The 21409-nt window shown below is 38.1% G+C and overlaps 1 protein-coding gene and 1 pseudogene across 3 annotated transcripts in view; both read right to left on the bottom strand.

Moving 5' to 3' along the window:
- GRAMD1C (GRAM domain containing 1C) overlaps positions 1-21409 on the bottom strand; it is a 113987-nt gene that overhangs the window by 6546 nt on the left and 86032 nt on the right. For all 3 annotated transcript variants that reach the window (XM_032150143.2, XM_058437490.1, XM_058437491.1), the window contains 7 exons: positions 9800-9918; positions 6979-7121; positions 6100-6203; positions 4205-4381; positions 2522-2579; positions 671-781; positions 321-426 (listed from right to left, as the gene is read on the bottom strand). In XM_032150143.2, coding sequence (XP_032006034.1) covers positions 321-426; positions 671-781; positions 2522-2579; positions 4205-4381; positions 6100-6203; positions 6979-7121; positions 9800-9918 — 818 coding nt within the window. The remainder of the gene's footprint in view (positions 1-320; positions 427-670; positions 782-2521; positions 2580-4204; positions 4382-6099; positions 6204-6978; positions 7122-9799; positions 9919-21409) is intronic.
- On the bottom strand, positions 20497-21396 carry LOC116466935 (vacuolar protein sorting-associated protein 26A-like; annotated as a pseudogene).

Genomic DNA, 21409 nt, shown 5'->3' on the forward strand with positions numbered 1-21409 from the left:
ATTTTATTTAGAAGGATCAATAAAAATGAAGTAGATGTATACACGCTGATATGGAAACATCTTCGGAATATATTACTAATTGAAAAAGGATATACAACAGTGTATATTGTATACTCCCATTTTGTAAATAAATAAATAAACAAAAGTGACTACATAATAAACGTAATACCCTTGCATAATAGAGACTGGCAGGGGTAGTTGGCTCTAGCAGGGGGATTTTTTCAAACGATAGTAGGGTAAATATTCTCTCATACACAGAAGAGCAACTGATTCATACTGGGATGAAGGTACTAAGTACTGTGATGTATCGAGTTGCCTACCTGTTCAAGCATCACTATGGAGTCTCGGAGCACTCCCTTTAAACGATGGGCCTGGTCTTTATTCTTCTGAATAGTTTCTGCCCTTGACACCATATCAGAGGCTAAACTGAAAGAAAAATGCCATCTTCAAAATCTGGAGAATAGCTTCTGATCTTTTTTTCATTTCCAGAAATCATCAGAGCCCCATAAATTTGCAAACAAAACACAAAATTAAACAAACCAAAAACAGGCTGTTTATGGCTACAGGATAGTTAGCAGACCACAATCTCTGAAACTGAAATTAAGTTTTCTGCAACTAAAGAATTATTGAAATAATATGGTGAATACAGGTCAGGGGGAAAAAGACTTACTTTAAAGATTTCTCTTCTTGGAGGCGGACACGGTAAAAGGACTGAGCAGCATGTTCTATCTTTGACAGCTTCAGAAACAGTGTCACATTCAACAAAACTAATAACAACACACTAGGCAGAGCAAATTATATGTTAATCCACACTTTTCCAGACCTAAAGCATTGCTAATGCAGAATATACATGCAAAAGCTTCAAAAATGTATATTGTCTACACTGTTTTTCATTGTTGTTATTATTTAAATCAATTATCCCTATTTTACTATATGAAATAATTACTTGTAAGTATTAAGTAGAGGTTGAGGAAAAGATGGAAGGTAATTAGAGTGACAATACAAGTCCTTGAATAATCCTAACTCACAGGTTTGGGGTGTCTGTGACATCTCTCCCCTCTGCTAGGAATACTAGTCAGTGTTGATGTGAGACCACCAGCTTTGAAATCTACCAGATAAGCTTTTAGGATCTATTTTTGGGTGCCTTTGGCTTAGGCAATTACACACTCATAATGCTGCCTTTCAAAAAAGGAAATGAAGATCAATATGTAGCTGATCTCAGGTAGAGCATGATGTACCTCTTATTCCCAGTGGAAGTCAGCAAAAAAAAAAAAAAAATTACCATTCAGCAAAAATTATCCTAGTTCATCTTGCACAAAGGAAGTATCAAGTCCCAAATATACATTAATGGTGTCATATATAAAATGTTACATGCTAAGTGAACTTAATGTATTGGTTTTCACAGCAGCCTTTCAAGTGAATGGTTACATACCATATAGATATATATGCAAATATATAGGTGGCATCATATCTCTTTACTTTTTCTATTAAAATATTAACTTGCCCTTATTCACTTTTACCCATCAAGAAGATTTATTTTTAAAAACTTAAGATAGTAGCAAGAAAATCCAATCTTTGAAGTTATTATGGCATTGAAATAGTATAGAGATTAATATTTCAACTTTTGAGTAAACATTTTCTGTAAAGTAATGCAAAAGAACACCTATAATATTTGCTATTCAGAACTGTCGTAGAAAACTGATTTAAGCAGAACATAAAAATCTTCCATAAAGCCCAAAGGAACAACAAACATCTTCTATGTTCTGAAATCTATAATTAGACAAAAAAAAGCTAATATTGAAGCTCCAATCCAAAAAATTATCACCTTCAATATATCACTAAGTCAGAACCAATTCAATTAAATCTAACAGAGTGCCTCAAGATTCATACAGAGCCATGTAGATATTAGTATTCTAAATATGACTGGCTGAGTGGACTCCTGTAGAATACCCTGGGATTCAGACCTTGTCCCAGTATTTTTCACCATGTAATGCTCATATCACTTGCATCAGAATAACCTGGGGTGTATGTTTTAAAATACTGATTCCTGATGCCTACTCAAGAACTAGTGAATCAATCTCTGAGACAGGGGTCGAGAAATCTGCATTTTAGCAAGCACCCCAAGTGATTCTTAGGCACAGCAGAGTTATGTAAGAACCATTTGTCCAGTAAAATAGAGTAAAATAGTAGTATTGGCACTTCCCCAGCATGTATATATAAGTATTCCCTTTAAATTTATGGAACTTCCCATAAACACCTATGATGGTAGAAATTAATCAGTATTAGCTAAAAAATAAAAACATTTGTTGAATGAGTACTTTGTATTTCCTCAAATTTAACAATTCTTCTGAAAATCATATATAAAGCTAAAAATCTGAAACCTATAAAATTGCTATTTTTATAGGCCGGCAATAGTCAAATAGTGGCAATTTCTACACAATAATATACAAATACAAATTCTTTTGGAAACTAAAGATAAATGCTGACTCAAGCAAAATAAGCATTCACAACAAATACTTACAAAATACTCATTACCACAATAAGAGTGATGTTATAGTTTTCCATTTCCTTTTTCTTTCCTGTAGATCACAAGAAAAAGGCTGCATTAGAATGAGAATTGTGATTACAACTGATCCAATTCTTTTTTTTTTTCTGAGATGGAGTTTCGCTCTTGTTGCCCAGGCTGGAGTACAATGGCGCGATCTCAGCTCACCGCAACCTCTGCCTCCCGGGTTCAAGCAATTTTCCTGCCTCAGCCTCCTGAGAAGCTGGGATTACAGGCATGTGCCACCACGCCCAGCTAATTTTTGTATTTTTAGTAGAGACGGGGTTTCTCCATGTTGGTCAGGCTGGTCTCGAACTCCTGACCTCAGGTGATCCACCCGCCTTGGCCTTTCAAAGTACTGGGATTACAGGCATGAGCCACCGCACCTGGCCTTCAACTGACAGAAATTTAATACTCATTTGAAAAGAACTGAAAAAGAACTTTTAAAAATTATTCGTAAAGACAAAAGTGATTTAGGGTAAATTCCCTGCACCCCTTTTTTTATTTCTGACATCCTGAGTCATATGAAACAAATCTACAAAGAGAAAACTTTCAGCACTCCTTAAAATTTGGCCTATATTGCAAATTACTCTAAAATTAAATAAGCAATTCAATACAACATGCTTGATAGCTAAGTAGCTAATAATCAACAAGCAAATATCTCTCCAAATAATATTTGAACTGGGCTTACATAAAATGCTTCCCTCGTTAAAAAACAAAACAAAACAAAACATTATCACCTATTCATTGTTACCCAAACTTTTAAATTCCAAAATTAAAGAACCATTAATCTTAAATAGTGGATAAACATAGTCACACTATGCTACAAGCCTCAAAGGAAGACCTGATAATGTAAGAGGATGACAAGTTATGACAGTTTTATACCTCTGAGAGGAAGGGAATAGCAGTTATTAAAAGTAAGATGTGTTCAAAATTGAGAATGAAGATAGTAAAAGTCAAATTTTATCTTTGCAATTTTGCTGGGCTGGCCCTGACAGTATATAAGGATTAAGAGAGCAGTACACTCAAACGTAGAAATTGAATGTCTATAAATGCTAGGCAGCAAATAAATGAGCAAAGTGGTTCAGAAGTTGGCAGGGTGGTGATTGTGGTGGGGGCTGTGGCAAGCTGGGGCACACTCAATCTAACAGGGCAGGTACTACTATGCTCCAACCAACTGCTGCCATGAAGGGATTTCAGTGCTGGGCTGTCAGATCTGAGTTTTTATATAAAAAGGTCCAATTTTAGCCAGGTGTGGTGGTGCACACCTGTAATCTCAGCTACTCAGGAGGCTGAGGCAGGAGGTTCACTTGAGCCCAGGAGCTTGAGGTTACACTGAGCCATGATTGTGCCACTTACAACATGGGCAACAGAACGAGACCCTATCTGGAAAAAATAAATAAAAAAAAGTTTAATGTCCAATTTTTAAAATGACACGTGTGCCAAATAAAATATATTGGTTATATGCTTGCCATTTTGCAACTGCTCATTTATACTTATATATTAGTTATCTTAAAGGAAATCAGAGTTTGATAAACATTATCAAAAAAGGAGGGAAGAAAAGGAGACCTCCTGACATATCTTACAAACAAGAGGCACATTCTCCTTCATATAACTAAAGTAAAAATCTTTCATCTCTGTTTACCAGGTGACAACTACCTGTAATATCCCCTTTGGCACCTAAGCCCACATCTCCAGAGGAATGCTGAGAAGAAAGTTTAGGAACTGTTTCTGCTGTTCGGTTGAATGTTCGCCTTCTCCTTCGTAGGCCAGTAAGTTTTCCGGGGTCTTCAACGGCCTGATTTAGTATAGATTCTTCAATTAACAAATCTGATTCTAAGAAAAAAAAAAACAATCTTTAGATAGTGGGGAAAGCTCCTCAACTATAAGATACAATGGTTTTTGGTGGTTATTTTTGATAATTTTCTTTAACAAAATCCTTAGGTTCTTATGACCTAAATTCAAATTTTACACTTAATGAAAGGCTTTAGAGAGTACAATGACCCCATAATGAGGTTTCATTATTCCAGGAAGAATGTGTATTAATAAATGATGGGCTCATCAGAGCAAATTTGCCATGTGCTATGTTATTAATACATATTAATGTAACAATTTCAGTTATGGAAACAACAGGCTACCCACTTACACTGGATCATTAGAAAGATTTCAAAGACAGATTATGGTACTTCTCAACCTTACAGGAAGGAGTAGCATATACTAGTTCTAATTTTCAACAAGGGTTTGCAAGAAAGAAAGCACCCACAAAGAAAATCTGTAAACAACCTAAAAACCTCATTTTTGGCATTTGTTTCAAACTTTTCCTCTGCCAGAATTTTTATTAGAAAATTATTCAGTGGCCAAACTAATTTTTGAGTTTCATTTTTCTCTGCTCCTGATGAAGAATTTAATAATGAAATAGAGAAGGAAGAAAGGCAAGGAAAATTTTCAGCAAACTAGATGATAAGCCTTAAATTACCTTGAGTTGACTGACCACCAGCTTTTCTTCAACTAAACTTAAATTATGCTTGTGTATGTGTATGTATATATATACACACACGTATATATACACACACGTGTGTGTGTATATATATATATTTCTCCCATGTATATGTTAAGAAATATCCAAACAGAACCACCGTATCGTTTTCCCCAGTCAGTCTCTAGTACCCATCTCCACCAAATCCATACATGTACATACTACCATTGCCAAGTGGGCCTGCATAAGCCCAGGAAAGCTGCATCTGATAAGGAAGGTAGCCCCGAGGACTCCCCAGAGCTTAGACAGCACAGGTGTATATCTATGATCAGGTTATGCAGTCAGTCTCCTTGGCTCCTTACAGAGGCAAAGGGGTATGAGAGCTCTTAACTGTGTGATCTTGATAAAACTTACTTAATCTCTCTGTGTTTCAATTTTCTCTTTTAATAAAATGAAAAATAATAATTATACCTTGTTGTTCTGAGTATGAAATGAGTTAATATCTGTAAAGCACATAGAACTTTATTATATATGCCTGGGATATAATAAGCATTATGTTAAGTGTTTGTTCGGCCAGGCACGGTGGTGCCTCACACCTATAATCCCAGCACTTTGGAAGGCTGGGCGGGCGGATCAGGAGGTCAGGAGTTCCAGACCAGCCTGACCAACATGGTGAAACCTCGTCTCTATTAATAATACAAAAATTAGCCGGGAATGGTGGCACGCGCCTGTAGTCCCAGCTAGTTGGGAAGCTGAGGCAGGAAAATTGCTTGAACTCACGAGGCAGAGGTTGCAGTGAGCCAAGATCACACCACTGCACTCCAGCCTGGGCGACAAAGCAAGACTCCATCTCAAAAAAAATAAAAAATAAAAAATAAATTAAGTGTTTGACCGATGAAAATTAAAAGTTTTGAAAGTCCCTGAGTGGCAGAAAAAGTGGAACAGTGGGAACCACTTTCATGGGAGTCGTTCCAACATCATTGACCAGTTTCCTGTTATGAATCCAAATGAAGAATCAATCCATTTTGTTAATAAATCCCATCTTTACAAAAATAGATAAATAAAAAAATTTACAAACCAAGCTGTTTGAAATAGTCCTCCAAAGAACTCCAGGAATTCTTTTCAATTAAAGATTTGACAAGGCCCCATGGCTGTTTTCTGTATTTCAAATCTGTGGAAACTCTAGTAGAATAAGAAGGAAAGAATATTTAAAGAGCAGACTTTAGTTATATTCATGTTACAATTAAATGTAAGATTGTATTCAGTGGAAAGTCAAAAAGATTCAAAGTCATTAATATCATAAAAGAAAATGCGTTCATTGATAACTTTTATTTAAAAAATTAATGTGTGCCGCTAATAATTTCATCAAATTTTCCTTCTAAGTACTTGCCATTTTACTTATTTCCTTTCTCTAGCCCTAAATTTTATTTATCTAAATAGCAATGAAGGCTCAAAATAAATACTAAATTTTCTAAATTCCTTGTATAAAAAATCTCTAGTGGTCATACACTAGGTGAAAGTAACTACATTAACCAGAGTAGGCCAAGTACATGATGGCCCATCACTCTCTGTAATGCACCAACATTTCTCATTTCCCACTGCAGCAGAGCCAATTAACTGCTCACTGAGCACTTCCCCAAAACTCCCAGCCCCTTTGCCATTAAACAAGGTCACATGACTGGTTCTGGTCAATGGATTGTGAACACGGTTCTACAGCTTTCCCTTCCTGTGGCAACTGAAACAACACATATTCTGGATCACGTAGCTCCAGATGTCAAAGCCTTCATCAAGCGGGGGCCTTAGGTGAGAAGCCCCACTCCTCTGCTCACCCCTGTTGGAAATGTAATTTAAGCAAGAAATAAAACTGTTGTGTAAAGCTACTACTAAGAATTCAGGATTAATAAATTACCAGGATATAATCTAGCCTATCCTAACACACTCATTTACAGCAGCTCACCTTAGCCTGCATTTCTGTTTTGAAGATCGGATGATACGGTATGTGTTCACGGTATAGAAGTAATCATGGTAGGGGACATCATGTGTCAGTACTTCTGAATCTACCAAATAAAATCGTGCTTCCTGACTTTCTTTATACAGTGTCTGCCAAAGTAAGATAAAAAATGTTTGTATGTATATGGTTAATATATGAATCTTCTTACCAATTTAGAACATGTATACTAGGATTCCTTCTCAAAAATTACAAAAGACATGAGAAACCTATATAGAAAGCTAAAAGAGCCTACATGCTGACTCTGTTGTCTATAAATTGAAAAAAAGAGGGCCGGGTATGGTGGCTCATGCCTGTAATCCCAGCGCTTTGGGTGGCCGAGGTGGGAGAATCACTTAAGGTCAGGAATTCGGGACCAGCCTGGCCAATATAAAAACACCCAGCCTCTACAGAGAAAAATTTTTTAAATAAAAAATTAGGCCAGATGCAGTGGCTCACGCCTGTAATCCCAACACTTTGGGAAGCTGATGTGGGAGGATCATTTGTGGCCAGGAGTTCAAGACCAGCCTGGCCAATATGGAAAAACTCCGTCTCTCCTAAATATACAAAAATTAGCCAGGTGTGGTGGCACATGCCTATAGATCCCAGCTACTCGGGGGGAGGCTGAGGCAGGAGAATCACTTGAACCCAGGAGGCGGAGGTTGCAGTGAGCAAGATCGCCTCACAGTGCTCCAGCCTGGGAGACACAGCAAGACTCTGTCTCAAAAAAAAAAAAAAAAAAAAAAAGCAAGAAAGAAAGAAGGAAGAAAGTATTAGTTGGGCTTGGTGGCACATGCCTGTAGTCCTAGCTACTTGGGAGAATGAGGTAGGAAGATCATTCGAGCCCAGGAGTTTGAGGTTGCAGTGAACTATGATTGCACCACTACACTCCAGGCTGAGCAACAGAGTGAAACTGCGTCTCTTAAAGAGAGAAAGGGACTTACAGAAATCATATTTGCTGCCCCTGTGTCATTTATTTCATTGTCAAATTATTTTTTCTTTTGGGCGTGAGGACAAACCATATAATCTCTTTATGTGTATTATAAGTTTATAGAGTTTTAAGTGTTCCTGTTAGGTGAACAATTCAAAAATCAATTGAATGAAGTAAGGATCCCACCTCAAAATTAATCAAAGTTCCACAAAACCACCCTTCACCAAAAAAGTCAAGGAGGGTAGTAACCAAACAAAACACTGCTTTTCCTAAACAGGATTTTAAATTGTCATTGGCCAAACCTTTCTCATTTTAACCATACCTTTTCTACCTATCCTCTAAGGGAGTGGGGGGTTCCAAAGTTTTCAAAGACCACCCCAATACCAAAATACCAGACTTTTCTTACATTTGATAATCTTTTAAGAATTTTTTAAAGGTATGGAAATACGTTCTTTTTAATGATAATGGACAAAACTATAAGAGCACAACTAGTTCAGATGTTAAGAGATGTTTTCAGACTACTTGCAAATCAGATACCTCAACACAAATTGGGTAAACACACACTCCACTGTAAGACATCGCCACTCTGGTCACAGATAAAGAGCATTAAATAGCTCATACACTATTTAATTTCAAAAACTCAATCTCTTCCCATGTATCAAAGCAGCCATCTAGTTATTTGGGCCCTAACTCTTGAAACAATTCTGTAAAGCAGATTTCAGTAGTGTTCCTTTTTCTGTCTTTTTTTTTATTTTATTTTTTTTATTTTTGAGACAGGGTCTAGCTCTGTTGCCCAGGCTAGAGTGCAGTAGCTATATCATAGCTCGCTGTAACCTCAAACTCCTGGGCTCAAGCGATCCTCCTGCCTCAGCCTCCTGAGTAGGTGGGACCACAGGCACACACCATCATGCCTGGTTAATTTTATTTTTTGTAAAGACAAAGTGTCACTGTGTTGCACAGTCTGATCTCAAACTCGTGGTCTCAAGTGATCCTCCCACCTGGGCCTCTCAAAGTGCTAGTATTCCAGGGATGAGCCACCACAACTGGCCTGGTATTCTTTTTAAAAAAATATTTTCTTTGGGAGGCTGAGGCAGGCGGATCATGAGTTCAGGAGTTCAAGACCAGCCCGACCAACATGGTGAAACCCCGTCTCTACTAAAAATACAAAAATTAGCCGGGCATGGTGGCATGCGCCTGTAATCCCAGCTACTCAGGAGGCTGAGACAGGAGAATCACTTGAACCTGGGAGGCGGAGCTTGCAGTGAGCCAAGGTTATGCCACTGCACTCCAGCCTGGGCAACAGTTGAGACTTGTCTCAAAAAAAAAAAAAAAATTTGAATATATGAAAGAGTAGAAATGAAGTATAATGACCCTCAGGAGCTCATCAACCAGCTTCAGCAACACTAACTCCTGCCCAGTCTTGCTTCCTTTGTCCTCCATCCCATATTCCCTGCCCCTACCACCATCCTCTGCCCAGCTAGATGACTTCTAAAGGAAATCCTAGACATCAATATAATGTCATCCATAAATACTTCACTATATCTCTTTATGGATTCTTCCATATATCTCTTTTAAAATAAATATTATTTTCTTTAATACACAGCTGTAATACCATTACTATACATAAAAAACAATTCCTGAAATCTCATAAATATCTTTTAACAAGTGGTTTGTTTGAATTAGGAGTGGGTTGATATGATTCACATGCCTTTTAAGTCTCTTTTAACCTGTAACAGTTTCTCCTCCCTTTTTTCTTGCCATTTGTTTATTGAAACTGTCTTGTAAATTGGTGAACTATAATAGGCATCTTCTCTCTTCCCCCACACATGACTCTTCTGGACACTGACAAAGCAGACATACCTGCTTTTCAGTGGCAGCAGTGCATTTTCCAGTAAGTGGACTATTAAGGACTATAGTGTAGGTCATGGTTCTCAGCTGATCACCTCCAAGTTCTGCAGTCCAAGGGGTAGATACTACATCTAACAACAACAAATACAAAATGAGTTAGTTCTAGAAACTTAAACAGTATGACTTTAAATGAAATCAAAGGAGTTTCTGAATTATTAAAATTTCTATTTTGACTAGTGCTAACTTCCTTATAACTGGGTATTATAAGTTTAACATTAAAGAAAAGAGAGATTAAATGTTAAGCACTCTCCTTAAATGTGGCATATTCCCCATCTCTGATCCATTTATTTCTAAATTGTTTATTAATATCCTTTTTCCTTTTATTAGAAGATAAAATTAAAAGTTGTTTCATCTGTAAGCTTCCTTTTAAAGTCCTCAGTACCTATGAAGAGAAGTAACGATGCCAGCTTTATCAGAGATGGAACAACACTTTAACATTCCCATCATTGAGGACAAAACTTTAAAATATTTTTGTCATTATGAAACTATATGACCTTGATATCAACTTACATAGAAATTATGTCAACATTATGAGAAATCATGTAATGTCAGTGGCTTGTCTGCTAAAATCTTTAGTCATGGTAAGGCAATGGAACATAAATGATTATATAATCTGTCTTAAGAAGACTATAAGATCATATCTCTATGTTTATAGCAAGATCCTGGTAAAAATTCTCTTTTATTTGCTTAGGGACAATATAGTGATTAAATACACACTTGAACAGAAATATAGTTCTAGAACACAGTGAAGGTCATTTCATGGATGCCAAAAACTTAAAAAGTATAAATAAAAGCATTAAAAACTCTATTCAAAGACATGATTATATCACCTAATACCCTGGCACAAATCGACTTAGGCAAGTACCAGTATGTTTGACTGCTATTCACCAATATCCTAAAGCATAGGAGCCTTTATCTAACTCCATTATACTCACCATCAAAGGAAGGAAGTGAGGCTTTAGAATACAGCCAATTTTACTCAACTTCTTTTATATTGCTAGATCTGAGGATTTAATGAGGGATCCTGAAATTGCCTTTTGAGTATCTGGCAAAATCTTATAACTAAATTAAAAAGGCAAAATCACAAACCATAGAGTCTATCATCCAGGATTTTCTGTAAAATGATTTATTTAGGTATATATAAAAGAAGATATACAACTAATTCTAAATTACTTTTCAGAAGATTACTTTGGTCATATGTCAGCCTGTTTCAGGAAAATGATACAAACAATCTATTGTTAATCAGAAATAAAATTTAAAGATGTAATTTAATTCTGCTGTTAAAACTGCACACTACTCAATGAAGCAACTATCAACAAAGATAAATCAAAAGTATTTGTCTTCCCATGAATGTTACCTTTGTAGTTTCAGCAATGTTACCAATAAGGTCTACTGAGTATTGCTTACCAGCACATCACCTAATTAACATCATCTTGGAATAGTCAATCCTCCAATACCTAAGTAAAGCTTATCATAATGTAAAAAAACCTCAAATGAATTGTAGGAAAAATGGCTAGTATGCAAAAGGACATATGAACCACTTTGATATATAAAAGGCAGGAACTGCAGAATTTTAAAAATCCTTTGATGTAATAAAGTTTTAAAATTGGTGAACGTTCATGCCCATTAGGATAGCTATTATAAATAATAATAAGTGTTGGCAAGGATGTGGATAAATTGGAAACTTTGTACATTGCTTGTGGAAATGTAAAATGATACAGTCAGTATGGAAAATAGTATGGCCACTCCTCAAAAAAGTAAAGATTGAATTACTATATGATGTAGCAATTCCATTTCTAGGTATATACCCAAAAGAACCGGAAGCAGGGACCTGAACAGATAGTTGTATGTCAATGTTCATGGTGGCATTATTTACAATAGCTAACATGTGTAAACAACCCAGATGTCATTAATGGATGAACGGATAAACAAAATGTGGTATATGCATGCAATGGAATATTATTCAGCTTTAAAAAAGGAATACATTCTGATACATGCCCCAGTGCGGATGAACCTGGAAGGCATTATGCTAAGTGTATTAAGTCTGTCACAGAAGGACAAACATTGTATTATTCCACTTACACAAGGCACCTTGAGTAGTCAAATTCACAGAGACAGAAAATAGAATGGTGATCATCAAGAATGGAAGAAATGGAGCGTTATCATTTAACAGGTATAGCATTTCAGTTTGGAAAGATTAAAAAGTTCTGAAGATGGATGGTGGCAATGGTTGCACAATAACATGAATGTGCTTAATGCCACTGAACCGTCCACTTAAAAATGGTTAAATGGTAAATTTTATCTTATGTACATTTTGCCATAATTTAAAAACTGATGAATCTAGGCAAGTGGTATATGGATGTTATTATACTACTCATGCAATTTTTCTGAAGCTTTACATATTTTTAAATGTAAAAGTTGGGTAAAAAGACTTAAAACTGAGCTTTAATTAAAGGTAGTGTTGGGGGTTAGGTCAAGATGGTGAACTAGAAGCTGCTCGTGTGTGCTGCTCTCACAAACAGGAAACAACAGGGTTGGTGAACACTGACCCTACTAGCTGATCATCTAAGAAACCATGTCAGAATCCATCCAGGCAGCAAGGGGACACAGAGGGCAGAGAGGAGCAAAGCTGGGCAGCGGCCCCTCTGGGATCGGCACGGAGCCAGGAAAAACTCCTCAATATGGGAAAGGATGAGTGAGTGAGAGCTCCCTGGAGGATTGTACACAGGGACCTGTGTTAGACTAGTAATGGGAGAATTCCCCTGGTTCCCCTGGCTCCACCCCCACACTTCTAAACTGAGGCAGAGAGCCACCCAGAGTTTCTGCGGCGACAACTCTGAAGTCCATAGGGACCTCTATAAGCCTTGGTCCCTGGAACGGAATGACACCAGTACCATATCCCCAATAGAGGTCACGGTCCTGCCTGGGAGCAGTAAGATTGCTTCACTCTGCCTTGCCAGACAAGACTTGGTGCTAGCCTTGAGCCCAACAGTCCCACTTCTGCCTGAACTCAGCTGGCAGCCACAGCTTCCTGTTGCCCCAGGAAACACCCTGATAGCAGGGTAGGTGACTCCCACCCACCCCTGCTGCTGGTAGCCAGATAGGCCATGCCTGCTAAAGTGTCCAGCCCAGTGGCCTCACTTCTGCCTCAACTATGTGGGCAGGCATAACCCTGTGTTCCCCTAGGAAGTACCCAGACAGCAGAATAGGTGACCACATCCAGTCCCACAGCTCCTAGCTGAGCAGGACATGCAGGCCTGAATGATGCCCAAGGAGGGAGAAGCCCTCCCTGTCAGATCACTGAGAGAGTGAGATGCCCAGGTTTGCAAGCCAGTGGAGGGGCAGAGTGTAATTCTTGCTGCACGGTTGACCTGGCAAGCATATGGCCTGTCTGCCAACCATGGCACCTGCTTAAAAGAGCCCCATGGTCCAAAACCCCCAACAAAAGAAACGTGGGCACAGAGCCAGTCAAAGGGGGCTCCTCCAAGGCCCAAGAGCCTACCTGGGTAGGGGGTCATCACTGTCCCTTTTCACCCCAGAGCACTACTACCAACCATGCCAAAACACAAATGAGTTGTGCTGCAGAATTAAGAGCCTATCTGCCAGCTAATACTCTTAAACACTACCTACTAGATCACAGCCCAAAACATAACACCAAAATATTTTGCCAGTATACACCTGTGAAAACAAAGGTGACACCCATGAAAACAAAGGGTTCCCACCAGAGCCCCTACCCCAGCCAATGCACAAGCACCCCACCATGCCATCATGGCTGCTGGCATTCATGAGCAGCACAGATCCCACTGCCACCACCCCAGTGAATTGCTTTGGCCAGCAACCCCACTGGAGTATTGTGGCCAGTGGACCAGGAATACCTCCACCCCTCCAGTGCAACATATTTCTAACCTTGAAGGGCCAGAGAACAAAGCTGGGGACACACAAAACTATGTGTTCTAACTCTAGCCCCCCACAGTTAGAACACACAGTCCAGGAGTTCTGAGCTGAGCCTGGGCCCCCTGAAATCTTCCAGAAGTGAAGACGGTCAACTGAACCCACCTTATTCCACAATCAAACCCCCACAGGCATCAAAGCAAAAAAACCCCATCCAAAAGACAGCAACTTTAAAGATTAAAGGAACATCAGTCCATACAGATGAGAAAGAACCAGTGCAAGAACTCTAGCAACTCAAAAAGCTGGAGTGTCTTCCTACCTCCAAACAGTTATAACAGTTCCCCAGCAATGGTTCTTAACCAGGCTGAAATTACAGACATAGAATTCAGAATATAGATAGGAATGAAAATCATTGAAATTCAGGAGAAACTCAAAACCCAATCCAAGAAATCTAAGGAATACAATAAAATGATACAAGAGCTGAAAGATAAAATGGCCATTTTAAGAAAGAATCATACTGATCTGATAGCGCTGAAAAACTCACTCTAAAAATTTCATAATACAAATTGCAAGTATTAACAGCAGAATAGACCGAGCTGAGAAAAGAATCTCACAGGGCTTGTTCTCCAAATTAACTGAGACAAAAATAAAGAAAAAAGAATAAAAAAGAACAAAACCTCTGAGAAACATGGGATTATGTAAAGAGACCAAATCTATGCCTCACTGGCATCCCTGAAAGACAGGGATAGAAAACAAGCAACTTGGAAAACATATTTGAAAATATCATCCACAAAAACTTCCCCAACCTCACTAGAGAGGCCAACATTCAAATGCGGGAAATGCAGTGAACCCCTATGAGATACATACAAGACAACCATCCCCAAGATACTTAGTCATCAGATTCTCCAACGTCAACGTGAAACAAAAAATATTAAAGGTAGCTAGAGGGAAGGGGCAGGCCACCTACAAAGGGAATCCTATCAGGCTAACAGCAGAAACTCTATATTTGAGGGCTTGAGGGCCTATATTCAACATTCTTAAAGAAACTGAGACCAAGAATTTCATATCCAGCCAAACTAAGTTTCATAAGTGAAGGAGAAATAAGATCATTTTCAGACAAGCAAATGCTAAGGGAATTCATTACCTGCCTTACAAGAAGTTTTCAAGGTGGTACTAAACATGGAAATGAAAGACTGTTAGCAGCCGCCACAAAAACACACTTAAGCACGTAGACCATTGACACTATAAAGCAAATACACAATCAAGTCTGCAAAATAACCAGCTAACAACACAATGACAAGATCAAATCCACATATATCAATATTAACCTTGAATGTAAACGGGCTTAATGCCCCAATTAAAAGGCAGTGGAAAGTCGGATAAATAAGACCCAACTGTATGCTGTTTGTTTGTTTGTTTGTTTGTTTTTTGAGACACAGTGTTGCTCTGTCACCCAGGCTGGAGTGCAGTGGCATGATCTCAGCTCCTGAGTTCAAGCAATTCTCCTGTCTCAGCCTCCTGAGTAGCTGGGACTACAGGCACGTGCCACCATGCCTGGCTAACTTTTTGTATTTTTAGTAGAGACGGGTTTTCACTGTGTTAGCCAGGATGGTCTCGATCTCCTGACCTCGTGATCCACCTGCCTTGGCCTCCCAAAGTGCTGGGATTACAGGCGTGAGCCACCGTGCCCAGACAACTGTATGCTGTCTTTAGGAGACCCATCTCACATGCAATGGCATCCATAGGCTCAATGTAAAGGGGTGGAGAAAAATCTGGCAAGCAAATGAAAAACAAAAAAAGCAGAGATCACTATTCTAATTTCAGACAAAACAGACCTTAAACCAACAATGATTTAAAAAGACAAATAAGGGCATTACATAAAGGTAAAGCATTCAATTCAACATGAAGACTTAACTATCCCAAGTATATATGCAATCAACACTGGAGCATCCAAGCTCATGAAACAAGTTTTCAGAGACCTACAAAGAGACTTAGATAACCACACAATAACAGTGGGAGACTTCAACACCCCATTAACAGTATTAGACAGACCACTGAGGTAGAAAACTAACAAAGATAGTTGTGACCTGAACTTGACACTTAACCAAACGGACCTAGCAGACATCTACAGAGCTCTCCAACCCAAAACAGCAGAATATATGTTCTTCTCATTTGCACCTGGGACATACTCTAAAAATTGACCACACAATCAGCCATTAAACAATTCTCAGCAAATACAAAAAACCCAAAATTATATTAATCACACTCTCGGACCACAGTGCAATAACAATAGAAATCAATACTAAGAATATCACTAAAAATCATACACTTACATGGAAATTAAACAACCTGCTCCTGATGACTTCTGAGTAAACAATGAAATTAAGGCAGAACTCAAGAAATTCTTTGAAACTAATGAAACAAAGACAGAAATTACCAGAATCTCTGGGACAGAGCTAAAGCAGTGTTAAAAGTTTATAGTGCTAAACATCCACAAGAAACAGTTAGAAAGATCTGGAAATAACAATCTAACATCACACCTAGAGGAAGTAGAGCAAATCAACCCCAAAGCTAGCAGAAGACAAGAAATAACCAAAATTAGAGCTAAACAGAATGAAACTGAGATGTGAAAAACCATACAAAAGATCAATGAAATCATAAGTTGGCTCTTTGAAAGAATAAATAAGATTAATAGACCACTAGCTAGACTAATTTAAAAGAGAAGATCCAAATAAACACAATCAGAAATGACAAAGGGAACATTACCACCAACTCCACAGAAAAAAAAAAAAAACACCCAGAGACTATTATGAACACCTCTATGCACAAAAACTAGAAAACCTAGAAGAAATGGATAAATTTCTGGAAATATAAAACCTCCCAAGATTGAGCCAGGAAGAAATTAAAACCCTGTACAGACCAAGAATGAGTTAGAAAATTGAACCAGTAATTAAAAACCTATCAACCAAAAAAAGCCCAGGACCAGATGGATTCACAGCCAAATTCTACCAGACATGTAAAGAAGAGTTGGTACCACTCCTACTGAAACTATTCAAAAAAAATTGAGGAGGAAGAACTTCTCCCTAACTCATTCTATGAGGCCAGCATCATTCAGCATCATTCTGATACCAAAACCTGGCAGAGAAAAAACAAAAAAAGAAAACCTTAGGCCAATATGTTTGATGAGTATTGATGCAAAAATCCTCAACAAAATACTAGCAAACTGAATCCAGCAGCACATCAAAAAGTTAATTCACCACAATCAAGTAGGCTTTATTCCTGGGATGCAAGGTTGGTTCAACATATGCAAATCAGTAAGCGTGATTCATCACATAAACAGAACTTAAAACAAAAACCACATGATCATCTCAATAGATGCAGGAAAGGCTTTCAATACAATTCAACATCTGTTCATGTTAAAAACCCTCAACAAACCAGGCACTGAAGGCACATACCTCAAAATAATAAGAGTCACCTATGACAAACCCCACAGCCAACATCATATGAATAGGCAAAAGCTGGAACAATTCCCCTTGAGAACTGGAACAAAACAAGGATGCCCACTCTCACCACTTCTATTCAATATAGTACTGGAATTCCTAACCAGAACAATCAGGCAAGGGAAAGAAATAAAGGCATCCAAACAGGAAGTCAAACTATATCTATTTGCAGAAGATACGATTTTTATACCTAGAAAACTCCATAGTCTGCCCAAAAGCTCCTAGATCTGATAAGCAACTTCAGCAAAATTTCAGGATACAAAAATCAATAGTATTTCTATACCCAACAACGTGCAAGCTGAGTGCCAAGTCAAGACCACAATTCCATTCATTATAGCAAAAGAAAAAAAAAGTAAAATAGCTATTACAGTTAACCAGGAAGGTGAAAGATCTCTACAACAAGAATTATAAAATATTGCTCAAATAAATCAGAGATGACACAAATGGAAAAACATTCCATGCTCGTGATAGGAAGAATCAATATTGTTAAAATGTTCATACTGCCCAAAGCAATTTATAGATTCAATGCTATTCCTTCAAACTACCAATGACATTCTTCACAGAATTAGGAAAAAACTATTCTAAAATTCATATGGAACCAAAAAAGAGCCCAATAGCCAAAGCAATCCTAAGCAAAAAGAACGAAGCTGGAGGCATCACAATACCGAACTCCAAGCTAAACTATAAGACGACCGTAACCAAAACAACATGGTACTGGTATGAAAACAGACACATAGACCAATAGAACAGAATAGAGAGCCCAGAAATAAAGCCACACACCTACAACCATCTGGTCTTTGACAAAGTTGACAAAAACAAGCAATGGGAAAAGGACTCCCTATTCAATAAATGGTGCTGGGATAACTGGCTAGCCATATGCAGAAGATTGAAACTAGCCCCCTTCCTTACATCATATATAAAAATCAGCTCAAGATGGATTAAAGACTTAAATGTAAAACTTAAAACTATAAAACCCTTGAAGAAAATTTAGGAATGACAGGGCGTGGTGGTTCACACCTGTAATCTCAGCAGTCTAGGAGACTGAGGCAGGCGGATCACTTGAGCTCAGGAGTTCAAGACCAGCCTGGGCAAGATGGTGAAACCTCATCTCTACAAAAAAATTCAAAAATTAGCCAGGTGTAGTAGTGTGCACCTATAGTCCAGCTACTTGGGGGGCTGAGGCAGGAGAATTGCTTGAGTCCAGGAGGTTGAGGCTGCAGTAAGCTATGTTTGCGCCACTGCACTCCAGCCTGGGTGACAGAGTGAGACCCTGTCTCGAAAAAGAACAAAAAAAAGAAAGAAAATTTAGAAAATACCATTCTGGACATAGGCCCTAGCAAAGATTTCATGATGAAGACACCAAAAGCAATTGCAATAACAAAAAAATTGACAAATGGGACATAATTAAACTAAAGAGTGTCTGCACAGCAAAAGAAACTATCAAGAGAGTGAATGGACAACCTACAGAATGGGAGAAAATAATTACAAACTATGTGTCTGAAAATGCTCTAACATCCAGAATCTATAAGGAACTTAAAGAAATTAATAAGCAAAAAACCAAATAACCCAATAAAAAAGTGGGCAAGGGATATGAACAGACACTTTTCAAAAGAAGACATATATCTGGCCAGCAAGCATATGAAAAAATGTTCAACATCCCTAATCACTAGAGAAATGCAAATCAAACCACAGTGAGATACTATCTCACACCAGACAGAATGGCTATTATTAAAAAGTCAAAAAATAACAGATGCTAGTGAGGTTGCAGAGAAAAAGGAATGCTTGTACACTGTGGCTGGGAGTGTAAATTAGTTCAGCCATTGTGGAAAGCAGTTTGGCAACTTCTCAAAGAACTTAAAACAGACTATCATTTGACCTGGGAATCCCATTACTGGGTATCTACCCACAGGAATATAAATTGTTCTACCATAAAGACACATGCAGAAGTATATTCATCGCAGCACTATTCACAATAGTAAAGACATGCAATGCACAATAATGTTCATCACAGCACTATTCACAATAGTAAAGACATGCAATCAGCCTAGATGCCCATCAATGGTAGACTGGATAAAGAAAATATGGTACATATACACCATGGGATAGTATGCAGTCATAAAAAAGAACAAGGTTATGCCGTTTGCAGCAACATGTATGGAGCTAGAGGCCATTATCCTGAGCGAACTACTGCAGGAACAGAAAACTAAATACCACATGTTTTCACTTACAAGTGGGAGATAAACATTGAGTACACATGGCTACAAAGAAGGGAACAGTAGACACTAGAGCCTACTTAAGGGTGGAGGGTGGAAGGAGGGTAAGGACTGAAAACTACCTATTGGGTACCGTGCTTATTACTTGGGTCACGAGTTAATCTGTACACCAAACTCCTATGACACACAATTTACCTGTATAACAAATCTGCACATGTACCCTTGAAACTAAAAGATCAAAAACATTTAAAAAGTAGTGTCATATAACTGTCAACAATGATTTAAAAGAACATAGATTTAAAAGACCCCCTAATTTTGGCCAGGTGCGGTGGCTCACGCTGTAGTCCCAGCACCTTGGGAGGCCGAGGCAGGTGGATCACCTGAGGTCAACAGTTCGAGACCAGCCTGGCCAACATGGTGAAACCCCATCTCTACTAAAAATACAAAAAAAATTAGCTGGGTGTGGTGGTGGGCACCTGTAATCCTAGCTACTCAGGAGGCTGAAGCAGGAGAATCACTTGAACCCAGGAGGCGGAGGTTGCAGTAAGCCGAGATCGCACCAATGCACTCTAGCCTGGGCAACCAGAGCGTGACTATGTCTCAAAAAAAAATTTTAAAAAAAGACCCCCTAATTTTATTTATTTTTCTCACCTGAAAATTTTTAATGCTTATGCTGATGCATATCTGAGTGCTGATCATCAAAGTGTGAAGTAAAAAAAAAGGCAGTTTAAGAAAGTTCCAGTGTTTCAAAGAGAGCATTTTTTAAAATGTATATACATGAAGAACATTTCATTATACCATAAAATAAATGCAGCACTGTAAGATAAAGGAAGACTAATATATATGGAGTTTTGGTCTTTCTCCCCTCTACAGCTGCAACCATCTTCAACCTGCTGAACTTAACTCAATGTTTACAGGAATTTTTTGTTTTTTTTTTTTTTTTTTGGTCTCCTATTCAGTTCACATTTCAGGCTGTTCAGCAGATGCCTGCGATTGTGGAGATTCAAATCACTGGTGAAAGTTTTTTCTCTGTTTCCTCAGTTTTTCAGGAGCTTTTCTTCATAAAATGATCTCCTGCTGTTTGAAGTACCTTCAGTCTTCCTCATCAACAAACACTAAATTCATAAAGTACCTTACTGAAACTTTTTTGTTCACATCTCTCTGATTGTTGGAGTAGGGTCATATCCCGCTAAAAATAGTCTCATTGGAATTGATTCACCTTTTACTGGTGCACCATCTATTATTTCATATTTGGTGATTGTTACTGTTTCTGCTGTGGTACTGGGTCCAATTCCTGTGATCTCTTTTTTGATCAGTTGTAACTCCATATGTTGTACTTTTATTCTTACTATTAAGAAGTAAATTTTTCCAACAATTACATGCTTTAAATGATACTTTGACTTATTATATTCAAATTATATGTGTAGACAATCTTCAATGCCCACTTCTATCTTAATACAGTTGTTAACATCAGGACAGGTGGCAAGCTGGTGAACAGTAAGATCATATTCTTTTACTAAATCTGTCAGTCGTCTCACTATTGACACTTTAAGAAAATTCCTCAAGTGAACATTGGCACCGATGTCAGATGCATATGGCTTTTCAACTTGCATAAATACAGAATCATAACTTCTTCTCTGAGTCAGTTCTCCAGGTAAGGCTAGTTCTTTCATTAGGTTTATAAATTCATGAGCATTACTCTTGTCATTGTAAAGTTCCATTTGACCTACAAATTCAATTCTAATTCCTTGGTGCTCTAGCCTCTATCCAGGTTGCTTAAAGGCTATGTTTACCTTACCTGAAACAGATTCTCCATTATAAAGAGATGGTGTTTTTCTACTTTGCCATCTTCAGTTTTCATTTCTGTCATTTTCCTGGCTTCCCCATCATTAAAGACAATATCGATCTCACAAATTGGACCAAAAAAGCCTTCAAGAAAATTCATTGTCAGCATGGCC

The sequence above is a fragment of the Hylobates moloch genome, unplaced genomic scaffold, assembly GCF_009828535.3.
Source record: "Hylobates moloch isolate HMO894 unplaced genomic scaffold, HMol_V3 SCAFFOLD_4, whole genome shotgun sequence".
Taxonomy (NCBI): Eukaryota; Metazoa; Chordata; class Mammalia; order Primates; family Hylobatidae; genus Hylobates; species Hylobates moloch.